Below are 14,948 nucleotides of genomic sequence, written 5' to 3'. Positions count from 1 at the left end.
TCTTGCAATGACAGGAGGCGATGCTGATGAGAAACTCGGCTTGTGCTAGCCATTATAAAACATCACCGAATGCGATATCAAAACTGCTGTTAGTGCTAGCTATAGTGTACACAATATGCTCTCACATATATATTACTAAGAGGGGAATCTCAAACTGACATTGACCAGTGTACCTTTCGAGGGACACCTTTATTTCTCGCTAGCCCACTCGCATAAAACACAAGTGAATACTGCATTGACACAACTAACACTGTTACAGAGACCTTAGAAACATATCTTGATTATTAAAAACAAATGTTCCCGACTTTTTTACGAAATTATTGTAAATTTTCTAAAATAAGATGGTGAAATTAAAAAAAAAATACTAAGAAGAAAATGCCGTTTATATCTTTTTCAGTCCGAGGTTTAAAATACAAACACACATTTCAGTTTTTCAATAAGATCACAATGATCTCATTTATGGCATCGACTTATGTGGGAAACGCTATGAACCAAAAGAGATACACTGGGCGCTAACAAGTAATTATAAACGAATATAACATCCATGGGTTGCAGAAAGTTGTTTGCGCAGTGTACGGCCATCTTACATATTCTTCTGTAAGTGTCCGTTACACTCTCCAACTCATATTTACTGTATATTTATGAAGAAAACGTCTCCTGAAGTCCTGTCTAAGACACTCTCCATAATAAAAGGATTAGATAAAAACTTTGATGACTCCATCTACACCAGCTTTAAACCAGAAAATTAACAGAAGCAACTCAGTGGCATGGATGTGGATAATAGACAATAATTTTATTTCGCTTTAAGAATTGCCTTCATTAATGACGTCCATCAATTTCTTTATCTTCAATCTAATCTTATCTTGTAAAGATCTCTATTAATTAGAAACATTTCTTTTTAAATATTGTACTAAGAAGTTACGTTTACTATTTCTGAAGTATTCTTTATTTCCTCACAACTTTTACTAACACGGTTCGTTGTTTCTTTTTACACATCTTCTTTTAACTTTGGTTATATTTGCATTTCGGAAACTTTTAATTTTTTTTGACGCTATTGCGCATGCGCTTGTATTTTAATTCCAATGTTGTTAAACGTTGTTAGCACACACAAAGAATACATGGAGACAGATACTTTAGTATATGTGATGTGTCAATCTGTTTTAGTCTACGGAATGAAAGAAGTAATCAATGTACGATTGAATCACAAGGAATTGGTACAGCCATCAGTTTTCGCACGTGACGTCATCAGTTGTCTTAATAATCAACATCTTTCGTCTACTTCGATTGTCTGTAAGAAGTAGATTCAGTGCACAATGCATTTCTGTTTCTTGGACTACTATACAATATCTAGGCTTGAACATTCACTTTACTCCTTGTTTACTTGTTTATTTTGATTATAAACATCTTCATAACATGCCAGTTGATGGTTACCAAGGTTTCTACTGAGCTAAAGTCAGAACGGAAAGAAGTTGCTGAGTCATGAAGCAAGAGTCTACTGTACCCATAATATAATTGTCATGTAATTTCAAGATTTTACCCAAGTTTTTGGTCTGTATATTTGCTGTCTGTGGTTGTTGACTTGAAGTTTCTTACGTCAGTCTCCCAAGTGGCGTAAATATCAATGGAATGGTTCATACTTGGTATTTCTTTATCTGTGTTTCTTTCCGCAGGGTTGGGTGTGATGTGTGAACACGAGAAATAAACAGAAGTGAAACTTTGTCGTTAACAAATATTAATGCTGAGATTGTTGTTCAACTTCTGTAATAAACATTTTAAAATGACGTTTTGAGTAAATCTAAGGTTTGGAATGGTTTTCCAGATTTTGTCTGCAGTTTAAGCTCTGTCAGAACTTGGCCTTTCTTCTGTCACTACACGACCACAGAGCGACACAAGTAAGCAGATGCCTTACTCATTTCTAAATCTTCCGATAACATTCATTTTTGACACATTTTTCTTCAGAAATTCAGTCATGTTTTTTTCGACAATATTTAATAATAAATTAATCTGTAAAAGTTCTTCGCTGTTGCTATTTCCGAATCGCAGAAACGACTGATAAACTTGTGATTTTAAGAAATGCATCACCCTTGAAGTTTGTTAAAACATAACAAAGTTCTTTGATTTCCCGAAATAAAACACACAATTTCACATATATTCTTGGTTTGTTGTGCTCACTCATCACAATTATTGCTAGACGCTGTGAGTAGGAATAGCATCAAAGAACGTACAAAGGCTGACGACACTTGAAAGCCTGGCGTGCGTAGAAAACAATTTCAAAGGTACGCCCTTATGATATATGTCACTATAGCGTTAATAAATTTGTGAGAACGAATTTGTTTTTCAATATATTAATTTCTCACGTTAATGTTCAACGTTATGCCAGTAAACGAAAGGAAGCGAAATCCGGCAACGTCGCAACAGCACACCATTGGCTTTCGACAAAAGTCAAGAGGTTTGAACCGCACTTTAGTTCATTTGTTAACAAATCCAAGAACCTATCTGACCCGATTCTAACACATCTGAATGTTTATCTTACCATCCGTTTCCTCGCTTGTGATACTTCGTTAATTGTTCTGGAAGGGCAATCAGTGGCACGAGAACTGCAAAGGCAAAATGCAGGAAACCAAAAAGTAACAAAAAGCGTATCTTCTCTCTGATGTAATACATGATGCCCAGGATGACGGTTGCCCAGAAAATAGATGACATATTGAAGTTCATTTGTTGATACATTATATCGCCTGAAGAAAAAAAAATTCACAGTATAGCTATACTATATTAATATAAATTAATAGTTCTTATAATATAGATACTCTTAGCATACACTTTATTATTATGCAGGGTATTTAATTTACAATTTAACCTTGGGTTGGGGATGGTATAACTTTTGAACCGAAAATGGTGCACATATAACGCTCATACCAAAATGAATCTTTTTTCTTGCAGATATTTCTAGACTCAGAAACAATGATTGAGTGCCATTAGTATTTATGCAGTATTGCCAGGTGTAGCGGAAGGTGTAAATGAAATTTTCTTACCAAGCATGTAAATATCGTATAACACATATGTTTGAACATTATGTCATTACTTTTAGCTTTTGCTAGATGGGGTAGCCCGCCATCTATGACGGTGAAAAATGAGTTGTTCATTCTTATCAATAGCCAATTAAATGAGGCCTCTATATAAGGAACAAGAAAATCGTTATTTTCATAAATTAAGACTGTGAATTGGCAACGCTGCTGGTGTTTCAATGGCAAAAAAGGTATTATTCGAAACTGTATACGTTAAGCAATTACCTAAAAATTATAAAAAAAGGAAATTTGAAAATTGTTATGAATATACTGTTACTTACATGCACCCGGTAACACTGCTATTACCTGACGATATTACATTTCCTGCTTGGGAAGAAAACAAAGGGAAGGTGTGTCGTGTTCCGTCAGCAGTGTATTTTGTCATTGAGCGTTTTTGTTCTTGTAAAATTTATCTTGTGACGTGTGTATTTATTAATTTCGTGTTAAGTAATTCTTCTTTTGGCGCAATGAGGTACTGAACACAAAAAAGGGTTTATATTATAGAGCATTACTTTCATTTCAATTCATGTGCCACAGTAAAAGCATAATTTCAAGAGCAAGTTCTCAACATTTGCCATTAAGATAAGTCAACAATGTGCAGATTTGTTTCAAAACTTCTTCAGACGAGACTCATACACGGAAAGAAACCACGATAGACTACGGTATATTCTTACAAAGAGGTTCTGGAATCAGTAGAAGAGCGTATTTTAGAATTACCATGGAAATGTGTACGTAAGTTCACAGCACAAGTAAATTTAGCACCAACAATGTGTTACATAACTTATTTATGAGATTTTGTAAGAACTTGAGATGCCAGAGTTAGAATCCCGAATGAAATATTGCTGTTGCTTCAAATCTTTTATCCAAGACTTATTGGACAACGTGTTCTTAAGCAATGAAGCTTAGTTACACCCAATGTTCACATGAACAGTCAACAATATTGATCAAGTGAATCCATACGTGTTGCAAGAACAACCACTGTAATTGAAGTTTTTGACCATATTGATTAATTATTATCTTCAGGCTTAGGCAATGGTTAGAAGAATTTTGTAATTTTTCTTGCTTGGCAGTTTTTAAAAGCTCCTTCAATTCAGACTGATATTCAGCAGTGGCATTAGCAATTTGCCTCTTAAAAATAAGACTTCGTTCCATAGACGGATCAATTTTCATAAAGAAATCACAAAGCTCATTTGCCATTCTTAAACCTTCATTAAGATTTTTCAAATTAAATGTCACGTTTCCAATGCTTGTTGAAGCCTCTTCTTCAATGGGCTATGAATTTAAGATTTCCTCCAAGTCAGTTTCAGTCAAATCTTCATCTTGCGATTCAAGCAATTCCTGAATGTCACTTGATTCTATCTGTTCGAACCCATCTCGTCCTATTCCATTCGCAATTTCGGCTATTTGTACACATTCTTCGTCATTTTCCGCAATCAGAGCAGGTCACAGTTTTTTCCAACATGACTTCAATGTGTGTGGCTTCAGTTCTTCCAATGATTCCTTTACAGTATGTTTACGATGCATTTTACTATGTCAAATTTCTTCCAGCATTCCATAACATTCATATCAGGATTACATTCCATATTACCCAATACGATTTTGAAGGTTCGTCTAATGTAATAGAGCTTAAATGCCTAGATTATTCCTTAGTCCATAGGTTGAAACAAAGCCGTCCTGTTGGGAGGTAAAAATGTGTCTTTTATATTTGGATGCATAGTTTCAAGTTCGCGAGGATGACTTGGTGCATTGTCCAAAAGTAGAACTGCTTTAAAGTCTAAATTCTTTTTTTTAAAATTAAGTTTCAACTTCAGAAACAAAACAATTCCGGAACCAGTCACAAAAAATAGCGCTTGTAACCCACGCTTTCTTATTAGCACACCAAAACACTGGCAGGTCGTCCTTGTTTTGATTTTTTAAAGCCCGAGGGTTTAACGATCAGTAAAGCATCAGTGGTTTAATGACACAATCTCCAGATGCATTAGAACATAGCAGCAGTGTAACTCTATCCTTTGCTGCCTTAAATCCAGGAGTAGACTTTTCGCTTTTAGAAATGAATGTTTTGTTTGGCATTTCCTTCCAAAACAGTGCAGTTTCGTCTGCATTAAAAACTTGCTCAGGTTTGTATCCTCCATCAGCTACTAAGTTTGCAAATTCTTCTGGATATCGTTCTGCTGCAGCAGTGTCTGCAGATGCAGCTTCTCCAACGATTTTAATGTTATGCAATGATTGTCTCACCTTAAATTTATTGAACCAACCTTCCGATACTTAAAATTCTCCATCTATACATTCACCACTATAACTGCCATTAGGTTCTTTAAAATGAGCGTAAAGACGCTTTGCCTTCTCCCGGACCATTGGACCACTCATGGGCACCCTTTTTTGGTTGCGGTCTTCGATCCATAATGACAACGCCACTTCCATTTTTTCTATTGCTGGATCACGAACAATTTTCGCTGACAGTAAAGTTGAAGCTACAGACGACCTTATTTTATCTTCGGATTTTTTTTATTGATCGTACAGTTGATTCGTTGACATTGAATGAGCGTGATATGGATGCAAACGACTCTCCAAGGCGTAAACGACCAAGCATTTCTATTTTCACTTTAAGTGGTAACACAGATTTTTTTCGTGTCGAAACTCGTTTCCCATTTTTTTTCTTTTAGTTGACATTACTGTATAAATTAGGAAGACAGCGGTAGAGACGTGTTACTCGATCACAATTTTTATAACAAATGGAAAGACGAAACAATAAAACACGCAAAGCGGCTCTTACCAAAGGACGGAACGTCTAATAATGTGTCGGCATTTAAAATATACTTTATTCATCGAGTAATAAGGTTGCTTTCATTCTGTTTGTTTACATTCTCAAAAACACCGATCGCGGCCAAGGCGGCTTATGTCAACGTCCGAACCAAAACAGCGGCGATATCATTTAACAACATACTTTAGGCAAAGTTGTAATAAGGTCTATTTTACATTTTATTAGTCCATTTAACGTCGTTTACAAAGGATATTGGGTTGGATACCTATTGGAATCTCTTTTATTATTATGCATGTACGTGTACGTACTGATTAGATCCGCGAATAAAGAAATCTTTAGCCGTAAATATAGGAATTGGGTCGCATTTTTTAATCCGCGAATAGTGAAAACGCGAATGAAGGAAGCGCGAATAAGGTGATTTTACTGTATCATGAACTTATAACCCAATTCATTTCATTGTCGGATATTGATGAATGTAATTTTTTGGTTTCAATAAGACGGAGAAACATGTCTTCCGTCAAATGAATCCTTAAACATGTTAAAAGAATTATTTTGGTGAGCGGATATTATAACGACTCACCAAGGGTAGTCGTCAACCTGGTTCGATTGTCGATATATGAATCTCGAGTGGTAGCAATTGTTTGCATGTAAAAATATCTTTAATAATTATATATACTATTATTCTCACCTTTTCTATAAGAATTATAAAGTCGATGAACGGTATCAAATGGTTTATTAGTTGATACACTTTTATGTATTTTCATTCAAACTGTCATGCACACAGACATGATGATTAGGTATCCATAAACAACTTCGTAGCAACTAACTACATAACACTATCTATATCTCTTACAGATATTAAAAACATTCTTCTTTTGTTAATATTAAATTAACATTCTATTAAGTATAGTGCACATGTATGAGCACTTTCTGCCCAAGGTACAGGTAATTAATAATCTATCCAAAGTATTTCGTTCTATAAAATGTCGCCCGACAATTGGACTGAATATAAAAGTCATAAGCAAGCTTGGCTTTTATCTTCAAGAACCACTGGTCCGTTTACAATAATGATCTTACATTACATATGTTCATCACATTTTGATCTCCCCTCGTATGTATCTTCATTACATATAATAGATATAGATACATTTATAACAAATCTTTCACTTCATTAATACTTATCTTTTATTACATTAATTATATTTATTTCATTATCCTTCATTATATTATTATTATATTTTATTAATAAAATGTCGTCGCCCATTTATTTAATCTTTGAAGGGTGCGAAGTCAAAATCGTAAGAAGCAATTACAGTTAAAACATGAGTTACCATTATCCAGGGCGCATTGAATAACAAATAAGTTAGATGGTGTATTTTAATGTATACATCGTAGCATTAAGATGTCATAATAAAGAAGAATCTTGTTCGAATAGCATATAGGATAGCTCATAAAAACAGTCGTCGAATAATGAGCTTAATAAAAATGGACCTTATTCTTAACATAATCTTTGATAATTAAGTTTTCAATACAAATCAATCTAATATAAATAACCTTTGCTTTTAATCAATTATGAATCGAATTATAATTCCTCACATTAACAAGAAAGAATTAAAATCATTTGAAAATTATCATTCGTTGAAACAAAATGTGATAAAATATTTAACTACTCCTTTAATGTGTTGTACTTTCAAAGTCATAAGAATTGTTATTATTATTGATATTAACACATAAACTTAAAAATAAAAGTTCACAAGAATCTATAACTGATATGGGTTTAACCTAATTTCATTAACGGTAATCAGCTTACATTCATACTTGCATGTGATTCTAATAAAGTACATTGTACTGCACAATCATGATTAGGTTCCACAATATGTTGTACAGGAATTACTTCAATACCTGGATCTTGATGCGAAGTGCCATCTCTTGTTCTCCAATTACGTCTATCCACGTAGTTTGTTGTATTCCTGGAATTTCGCCATACATTCCGTCTATTTTTAAACCTATTTTGATTATATGGTCTAACATAAGGATTGCTACGATTAATTAGGTTAGGCGGATTCCCTACATAACTTGGCCTATTTTGCTCGTTTTGATTGCTAGAATTTACTCGGCTTAGGTTGTGTTCCGTATCGTTCACACTTCTGATATTTAGATTCCGAATAGGTACAAAATGATCTGAATTATTCTTATTTTTACTCCCTCCTACTTGTTGATTCAAAGCATGGTATTGGGTTTCATAGCATTGGACAAGCATTAATAAATGGTTGAAACTCATACACTGTGTAGAAAACAAAATCTGTTGTAACTTAAATGGGAGCAAATTTCGAATCGATGCTATTATTCTAGATTCCGATTGTAATGGATTAACGACTTTTAATTCGTTGTATGTATTTACGACAAACTCAACAACAGATCTGTGCAAACGAGGATTGAAATGTTGATTTCTAATGGTGGCATCTCGATTTGCAAGCAAAAAGTCATTTTCATAATTCGCAATCAGCGCTGCTTTGAATTCCTCATAAGTATTGATATGATCACGTACGGCTTTAAACCATAAAGAACATGGTGGGAGTAACACATGAGGGATTAATTTCATATATTGTGATCTATCTATACACATTATATTGCATTCATCCTGAATTTTTTCCAGGAAAGAAGTAGCGTTCTCATTACATTTACCACTGAATTTACTCATAGCCCGTATTTCACTCATCTTAACACTTAACTTTACCTTCCTTTTATCATTCCGTGTACTTATTGAGTGATAATTCCTATCCATGACGTGATGTGTCATTGCACCATCCCTTTTCCGCCCATCTGTCCTCTTCGGATGAATTTCTTCCAAAATAATATCCTCATCAGACACAGGTGAAAGCGAAGTCATCTCTGGTGAGTGGGGAAAATCCAAGCGATCACTACCCATATTATTGTGGTATGTGTTGTCCTTAACCTGTAGTGTTCTAATTTCTTCCTGTAGAGTTGCTATCAATTGTGTATTTACACGTATGTTGTTAGAATTACTGATGACCTGAATCTTTTGCTGTTGAACAGAAGATTCTATTACTTCTAAATCCTTTTTTACATCACTGATTTCTTGGATTTGGTGGTTGTGCTTATCCTGACAATCCTCAGATATTTTTTTAAACTTTTCCTCGAACTGCGAGGTGATGTGATTCATCGCCTGGACAATTGACTGTTTCGTTTCATCTGACTTCTGTTCCATTCGTCTACTTAATTCCTCGTATTGCTTGTTGGATTCTTCAGACTTCTGTTCTATCTTCTGTTCTATCGTCTGCTTTAATTTGACGTATTGCTTATTGGATTCTTCAGACTTATGTTCTATCGTCTGCTTTAATTCGACCAAATTTTGTTTCATGGCTTCAAAATCGTCCTTTCGACATTGTTCTTGCCGCTGTAAGGCTAGCAAGATTCGTTCTTCGAATGTCATTCCTGGTGCTACACTATGTTCACCGTTATCACCATCATTGGATTCATTTCCTATTGCCTCACCGTTCATTTTTCTTATAATTATTTTACCACTTCTCAGTCTTGTGAAATTTGTATTCATTAACTTTATTACAAAAGTAAATTCACCCTTACTTTGCTTCGGGATATGAATTTACAGCAAGTCCCGGGTGAGGTAAACCAAAATTTTTAGCTAATCCCGGTGTGAAGGCACCAAAATTTTTATAACGACTCACCAAGGGTAGTCGTCAACCTGGTTCGATTGTCGATATATGAATCTCGAGTGGTAGCAATTGTTTGCATGTAAAAATATCTTTAATAATTATATATACTATTATTCTCACCTTTTCTATAAGAATTATAAAGTCGATGAACGGTATCAAATGGTTTATTAGTTGATACACTTTTATGTATTTTCATTCAAACTGTCATGCACACAGACATGATGATTAGGTATCCATAAACAACTTCGTAGCAACTAACTACATAACACTATCTATATCTCTTACAGATATTAAAAACATTCTTCTTTTGTTAATATTAAATTAACATTCTATTAAGTATAGTGCACATGTATGAGCACTTTCTGCCCAAGGTACAGGTAATTAATAATCTATCCAAAGTATTTCGTTCTAATATCAAGAAAAGACTTACAGACGAATCGCTCATCTGACAACCTCTCCGGACGTTTTTCTATGGGGCTACTTCAAGCATGTAAGATACAAGAAAAAATGTCTAACTATACAAGACCTGGAAACAAACAATATTCGAGTGGTTATTGAAAACATTAACATTTCTACTCTTCGTAAAATTTTTACCACCGTGGTGAAACGAGTGAACCTGTAATCGAATCACAACGGCTGGAACTTCCTATGGAGCTAACAATCAATTCCTAAGGCATAGCAGTGTTGCCGGGTGCATGTAAAGTATAACAATATTTTCATAATTTTAAAGTTTCTTTTTTATATATACGTATAGCTTTCAGTAACTGCGTGACGCAAACAGTTTCGAAATATAGTTTTTCTGATACTGAAACACCAACATTATTATCAATTCACAGCATTAATTCATAAAAATAACGATTTCATTAGTCCGCTTACAGATGCCTCATTCGATTGGCTATTGGTAGAAACGAACAACTCTTGTTTCGCTGTCACAGATGACGAGCCATCAAACTGAAAATTAATGACAAAATGTTCATGCATATGAGTTATATGCAATTTTATATGCTTTGTAAGGAAAACCCCGTTTACACCTTCCGTTACACCAGGTAACATTGCATGGTTGTTAAATGAAATTCTGTCATTATTTTACAGTTTAAAAGTATCTATATGAACAAGGATTAATTTTGATATAAGCAATTTATGTGTATCACTTCCGGTTCAAAAGCTATATCATCCCCAAGCCCTGATTGCAAACATTGTAAATTCCATAGCCTGTAGTTCACAACATACCGGTACCTACTTCTGGAATACATGCGAGACATTTAGTAAACTAATTTACTAATAGTATGGAACCCGAGTGTTCAATGCTGGGTTCACAAAAGCTCTTGAATTCTGTCCTTCACCAGCTGGGTCCAGTTTCTACTTTGTATTCCTATTTCTACGAGATCATCTTAATATTGTCCTTCCATCTACGCCTACGTCTTCCTAATGGTCGTTTTCCGACTGGACTTCCAGTTAAGATTTTGAAAGCGTTCCTACTTTTTTCATTCTGGTACTTGACCTGCCCACTTGAGCCTCCTAGATTTGATGAACTTAACAATATTCGGTACTGTATTCAACGATAATCTCTCAATTATTATTGTTGCTACCAGGCAGTGATCAGTGTCACAGTCAGCTCCTCTAAACGACCGAATATCCATTATGCTAGATGGTCTTCTTCTATCTATTAAAATGTGATCAATTTGATTATGTATTTTTCCATCTTGTGAGGTCCAAGTATATTAATGAACGTCGTGATGTAGGACTTTTGTACTCTTCAAGAAGTTAAGTTTTTCGTTGTAGCACGAGTCGAACGCCATTGTCATTTGTTCACAATAATTGGTTTGAAAACATTCTTTCGTCCTACCTACCTTGAAATCCCCTATAAAATTTTGATCTGGTATCGCGGGAGTTGCTCAAATAACCGTTCTACGTCTTTTATATCGTCATCTTTGTCTTCTGTTGGGGCATGCACACTCATGTCCAAAATGATTGTCACATATCTATAATTGTCTTCTTCTAAGAAAATAATTTGATAATGATTTTGCAGGATACTTTTAATACTGATACTATGTGTATAATCGGGAAATGTATCTTTTTGGCAAATTTGAAACGAAAGGAATTAAAAATACGAAAATTAGAATGGGTAAAACAAAATGTTGCTAAGTGGACAAGAAAGTTTTATTTTCGTTTTATTGTTCTTATTTACTGCTCTTTTGACATGAAATTTGCCACATACATGTCTTTGCTGATTATACACATACTAACATTATAAGAAATACCTGGCGAATTACTTATCAAATTAAATTCCTACAACAACATACTATTTATAGACATATGCCAATAATTTTGAGTATGAGTGTACATTTAGAGCAATAATATTAGAGCACCGATCCTTAAGAGTAATAAAAGAAAGTCCATCATTAAGTTATGGATTAGTACCCTTGAAACTTTCTCAGTTTTTCAGCCTTCAAAATTGTACTAGAAGTATCATAAGTGTGGGAAGACCTATGTCAGTCAAATCCGTCCACCTTTGAGTCCGCAGGTACCAGAGCTCAACCTGTCTTCTGTTAGGGTTTCATACTATTCTCTCTATCTCTCTCTCTCTCTCTCTCTAAAAAAAAAAGACGATTTTCATATTTCTTCTATAAGTACACAATGTTGCGCAAATCATTTGTTTCGAAAATATTTTCAAGGATAGTTTTATTATTATTATTATTATTATTATTATTATTATTATTATTATTATTATTATTATTATTATTATTATTTCCTCAAGTACGGCTCATGCAATTTTGTTGATATCTTATGAACAAATATTTCATAAATAACCCTAATACATGATATTCATTCGTCCAGAAACGGTAGTTTACCTTTGATGATGAGCTTTCTTTGAACGAATCTTTCCAAAAACATAATTTTGTTCGTAATCATAAATAAATGTTAAAATAATTACTAGAGCATAAAAAATTAGAGCGAGAAAGTTGAGTGTGGTGCTTTTTATCTTTTATTTATTCACATAAAGTTTAACGAATAGAGTGCTCGCGCTGGCTCAGTGGTAGAGCGTCCCCTTTGCTTCATGCGATCCTTGGTTCGATCCCAGATCACGCCAAGTGAACTTTGTGGTGGACAAACATCGTGTGCGTGGGTTTTCTCGAGGTTCTCCGTTTTCTCTCACTTTCTTCATTCCACCATTTCATTCGTTTCTCATCATCACTGTCTCCTTTAGTCTAGCAAGCATAATCGTGGAAAGTAAAACTCAAAGATTTCATTTTCTTAAGATTTCATAATAATATGCAAAGATATTTCCGATTATATTTTTTTAATGGTCAATTTTTCTTTATGTATGTAATTCGACTCGGTTAGGGAAGAAACATTGTACAACATTCTTACAGAATTTGGAATACCGAAAAAGCTAATTAGATTAATTAAGATATGTTTAGATGAATTCCAAAGTAAAGTCCGGGTAGGAAAATTTTTGTCCACGAGCTTTCACATCGAGAATGGCCTGAAGCAAGGAGATGCGTTGTCGCCATCATTATTCAGCTTTGTTCTGGAATACGCTATAATGAAAATCAAAGATAGCAACCAGTGCCTAGAGTTGAACGGCATTCACCAGGTTATGGCATATGCTGATGATGTAAATTTAATAGGGGATGATAGGAGAACAATAGAAAGAAATGCAGAGATCTTATTAAACGCTTGCAGGGACATGGGTTTAGAAGTAAGTGCAGAGAAAATTAAATACATGGAAGTGTGTCGGGACCGTAATATGGCAAATTATGGATGCGTTAAAACATCAAATAATACTTTTGATAAAGTGGATACTTTCAAATATCTAGGATCAACATTAACAGAGGAAAACCATATCCACGAAGAAATTAAATGTCAACCTTATGGTGCGCATCTGGGGTCCGTGCGGACCACGAGCTTCATTATGTTCACATATTTTCTATATTAGTTTTATATTCTTGTCTACAACTCAGGACCAGTGGCAAAGCGTACTATGAGGTTCTGAGGCCGGGCCTACCCTGTTTTCTACCATATATTTTCTTTATATTTGGTTTATTATAAAATAATGTCATGACTTCTACATTTCGGTTTTTTCGGTAACAAAAAAGTAGGTTGCAAACATTCGGAGTTCCTTCCGTCTGAGCCTCACTAGCTCGCTAGACAGGCTTATGGGCTATGCTGCTCAGGGAGATAAGTTTTTTTTTTTTTTTGCTTAGGATTGCACGCATTGTTAGGAAGGTGCGAACGCTCGCCTCTGGGAGTTTAGTTTTAACGTTGAAGGCATCTTTCCATGCTAATATCTTATAAAATGACTTCTTTAACACAGAGTAAGAAGTTTCTGTGTAGAATTATGTATTTCTGTTAGTGATAACTTGTTTAATTTAGGTATATAGGGCCTGGTCCATAATAGCATATAGAATATAATTCTGATACATTAAACATGTGTATAAATTTGCGAACGTTACCGTATAGGATAAAATAATTATATTTGTGTGCAATTTTAGTTGAGTTTTCCATTTCATAGAATCAGTGAAGTATTTACGATTTTGTTTCGGGGGTCTCTGCTAACTTTATTCCTGGAAATGTGAAAATTCTGTAATCTATATAAAACAATAAAAAGTTGCGATAAAATTGCTGTGAGTCCTTAAGCGCGGAAGCCACCCCCTTAAATATGCCACTCTATAGAATACAAGATCAAATATCTTGCGCTGATTCAAATAAAGCCCCTTCTGGGCATTAACTTTATCCAAGAAATTTGACAGTTAACTGTAAGAATGTATTTCCTTTTTCTCTCCCTCCATTTTCAAATATACAGCAAATGAGGAGGAAATTCCCCTTATCCCCCCCTGCAAATCCCAAGCAGAAGAAAGAATAAACTGCACTTCAAAATATTTGTAGTGGTGCTAAATGGAAATATTCCATTAATACATATTGCGTGTTTTCCTCATGCAAATATTTGTTGAGAAATATTAACAATAACAACATCATCATGATCATCAATAATAATAATAATAATAATAATAATAATAATAATAATAATAATAATAATAAACTGCTTTCTGTTTACTTTTGCTTTATATTAATTCTTTCTTGTTAAATTAAACAACAAAAGAAAACTACTATGTATACATGCACATAAATTCAACTCTAAACAGTGTCAGAAATACAGCTAAGAAAGTTTTTTTCTTTTTTAAATAAATACATTTGGTAGTTTCTTTTGTTTAATCCAATTAGGAAAATATAATTTTGACTATCATTTTAACATTTTATGATACATTAAATGTTATTTGTGTTAGTAGTCTGTCGGACCTACCCTACTTGTGGGATTACGCTTCGCCACTGCTCAGGACATCTATTTTTAAAATGTTTTCAATTCACTCATAACAATTTAGTTATTGCATGATTTTGTATTTAGAAATTATAAGAACATTTAAG

At 34.1% G+C, this 14,948-nt stretch overlaps 1 protein-coding gene across 1 annotated transcript in view; it reads right to left on the bottom strand.

Annotated features, from left to right (window-relative positions):
* LOC145665956 (1-acyl-sn-glycerol-3-phosphate acyltransferase-like) overlaps positions 1 to 14,948 on the bottom strand; it is a 35,401-nt gene that overhangs the window by 14,444 nt on the left and 6,009 nt on the right. Inside the window, exon 2 of the mRNA XM_081733062.1 lies at positions 2,534 to 2,735. Within this exon, the coding sequence (XP_081589188.1) occupies positions 2,534 to 2,727 (194 nt within the window). The 5' untranslated portion in view covers positions 2,728 to 2,735. The remainder of the gene's footprint in view (positions 1 to 2,533; positions 2,736 to 14,948) is intronic.

The sequence above is a fragment of the Thermobia domestica genome, chromosome 1 (assembly GCF_964235325.1).
Source record: "Thermobia domestica chromosome 1, izTheDome1.hap1.1, whole genome shotgun sequence".
NCBI lineage: Eukaryota > Metazoa > Arthropoda > Insecta > Zygentoma > Lepismatidae > Thermobia > Thermobia domestica.
The sequence above is the reverse complement of the archived record's forward strand: the minus strand, read 5'-3'. Positions and strand labels throughout refer to the sequence as shown.